Raw genomic sequence first — 2322 nt, 5'->3', positions numbered from 1 at the left:
GCAGGCCCAGCCCTGCCCGCAGCCCTGCCCGCGGTGGGAGCCTGCGTCGCCCGTGGGTCACAGCCACGCCAGCAGCTCCTGCTAATTAAAGTTAGTCATTGCCACTTGCAGCCACCACCTACTGATTTCACCTCTGATAGCCGGAAAGATTCACCTTTCAGGACAAGGTCAGGAGGGGCAGAGGCTCTGGTTCACTACGGGGTCGACCTGCCAACAGCACTTAACACAGCCCTGCAGTTCAACCTCTTCCAGATTTGACCTGTCACATTTGGGAGCCACATTTCTGCCCCAAGTAGCGTTGTGCTTGCTGCGCAGCCCTCTGACAGCTAACGGCATCGCACGCCCCACTGCAGTGCCCCAGCAGGGACATGCAAGGGGGACTGGCCAGAGCGAGGTCATTTGTAGCCTGGCATTGAAGCAGGACGATGACAGGGGACAGGGGAGCTCCCCAGAGCCTTTCCAAAGGGACTCTGTCCTCGCGCCACATTTCTGCCCTCGCAGGTCAAGCTGCTGCTGGTTCTTCACACAGAGCACACCGTGCCGCCAGGCCCAGGATGCACTGGAGGGACCAGGCCGGTGGTTTCCCCCACTGCTTCCATGCAGGACGCGTGACAGTGGGGAGCAGAGCTGAAGCCGAAAGAAGCTTATACACACATTGCAGTGGAGCAAGGACTTGGGCCCAGCTCTGTTCTCAGTGCACAAGCAACAGGACTCACTTCATTTTACATGGGAGAGAAATACCCCGTGTCTCAGTGAGGCAGGCGGTACTCAAAAGCCACCTAAAAAGGTGCCCTCAGCACCCAGGCTTAGCCCCAGGTACCACCTCCTGGCTGGACCCACAGAGCTGCTGTCCTGGCACTTTCCCTGGCAAAGCTAGGCTGCAGGAGGTGACACTGCCAGTCTGGCCAGCCAGCCACCATGGGGCCTGTGTCACTTTGCAAATGCCCCCTCTGCAATGTGAACAGCATCATCAGGAATAGGGGACTTTGTAACACAAATTAGACACATTCAGAAATGTCCATTTTCCAAATGTTTATTCCCCAAAGCCCCCTCCCCTGCTTCAGTCCGATCTCTCAGTCAGACTGCGGCTGCAGAGCGCATCCTGCGGGGACCCCAGAGCGGGGCTTCATGGCAGAAGCAGCAGCATGGTGCTCAGGCACAACATACACAGCTACTACTACTGGATGAATGGGACATGTCCTCTTTGTGCCGGCTCTAATGGGAAGTGCAGGAATGAGATTAAATATTTACAATAAAAACCACTTTACACCCTATTATTCTAGCTACAGCTAATGCGATGGATTGGGCAGCCCTGGTTTGTGTTTTCCTGCAGAGCCCCCGCATCTTCCCTCTTTTTACATCCAAAAAGCTACAGTGTGCAGGATGTTCGTCCTGCCTCTCCTGTAACACACCCACAGGAGATAACCCTGGGACAGAAAAGCTCTGGGAGCCTTAGCTGTGGGGCTGGGAGTTTTGCTCCCCATCCTCAGTGGCTGGAGACCTGCGTGGGGCAGGGGCTGGCTGAGCCCCCATGGGGGATGCTCCCTGCCAGCAGCTTCAGCAGGTTTTGCCCCTGGGCTGGGGCTGAGGCTCACCCCGGTGCTCAGGAGCAGGACTCTGCAGGACCCTCCCTATCGACTTGCACCAGGAGGGGAAAAATAAAAAGACCTTTGGGTTTTGCTCTGCAGTGACCCAGTGCCATAGCCAGCCTGGGACAGCAGAGACCTGCCCCTGGCAGCCGTGGAGGGGCATTGATGCCAGGGCTGAGGGGTGCAGCGGACCCCTGGCTCAGGCCTCGCTGCCACAGCTGGGCTGCAAGGGGTGGAAGTAGAGCTGCAGCCCGTCGTCGACTGGGTGCACAATGGGCACGGTCTGCATGGCAGGGTAGCCGGGGGTAGCCAGCTCCCAGCGGGCCGTGCTGACCAGCTCGATGGCTAGCAGCTTGAGGATGGTCTGCGCCAGCTCCTTGCCGATGCAGCTCCGCACCCCACCACCGAAGGGGATGTAATGGAAGCGGCCCGCGGCCTCCATCCGGGCAGCACCGAAGCGGTCTGGGTCGAAGCCGCCGGGGGGGCTCTGGTAGACGGCAGCTGTCTCATGCGTGTCACGGATGCTGTACATGACGCTCCAGCCTTTGGGGATCTGGTAGCCCTGGGAGGGGGAGAGAAGAGGGGAGGGGGAGGGTACCTGGGGACAGCCCCACCACGTTGCCCATCTGCTCCACAGCTCCTTTTCTCCCCAGCCCAGCTGGGACCCATGGAGGTTGCTGGGTGCCACCTTTGCCTGAGCTATACTGCCAAGCACCACCACTGTGCTCGACAG

General features: G+C 59.2%; 1 protein-coding gene across 1 annotated transcript in view; it reads right to left on the bottom strand.

Annotated features, from left to right (window-relative positions):
- Positions 1-1788: 1788 nt before the first annotated feature.
- LOC104076988 (cytochrome P450 26C1) overlaps positions 1789-2322 on the bottom strand; it is a gene marked incomplete at its 5' end in the record, with an annotated part of 7009 nt that continues 6475 nt past the window's right edge. The window contains one exon of the mRNA XM_009578036.1: positions 1789-2151. Coding sequence (XP_009576331.1) covers positions 1789-2151 — 363 coding nt within the window. The remainder of the gene's footprint in view (positions 2152-2322) is intronic.

The sequence above is a fragment of the Fulmarus glacialis genome, unplaced genomic scaffold, assembly GCF_000690835.1.
Source record: "Fulmarus glacialis isolate BGI_N327 unplaced genomic scaffold, ASM69083v1 scaffold34585, whole genome shotgun sequence".
Taxonomy (NCBI): Eukaryota; Metazoa; Chordata; class Aves; order Procellariiformes; family Procellariidae; genus Fulmarus; species Fulmarus glacialis.
Note: the sequence above shows the minus strand (reverse complement) of the source record. Positions and strands in the feature narration are given on the sequence as shown.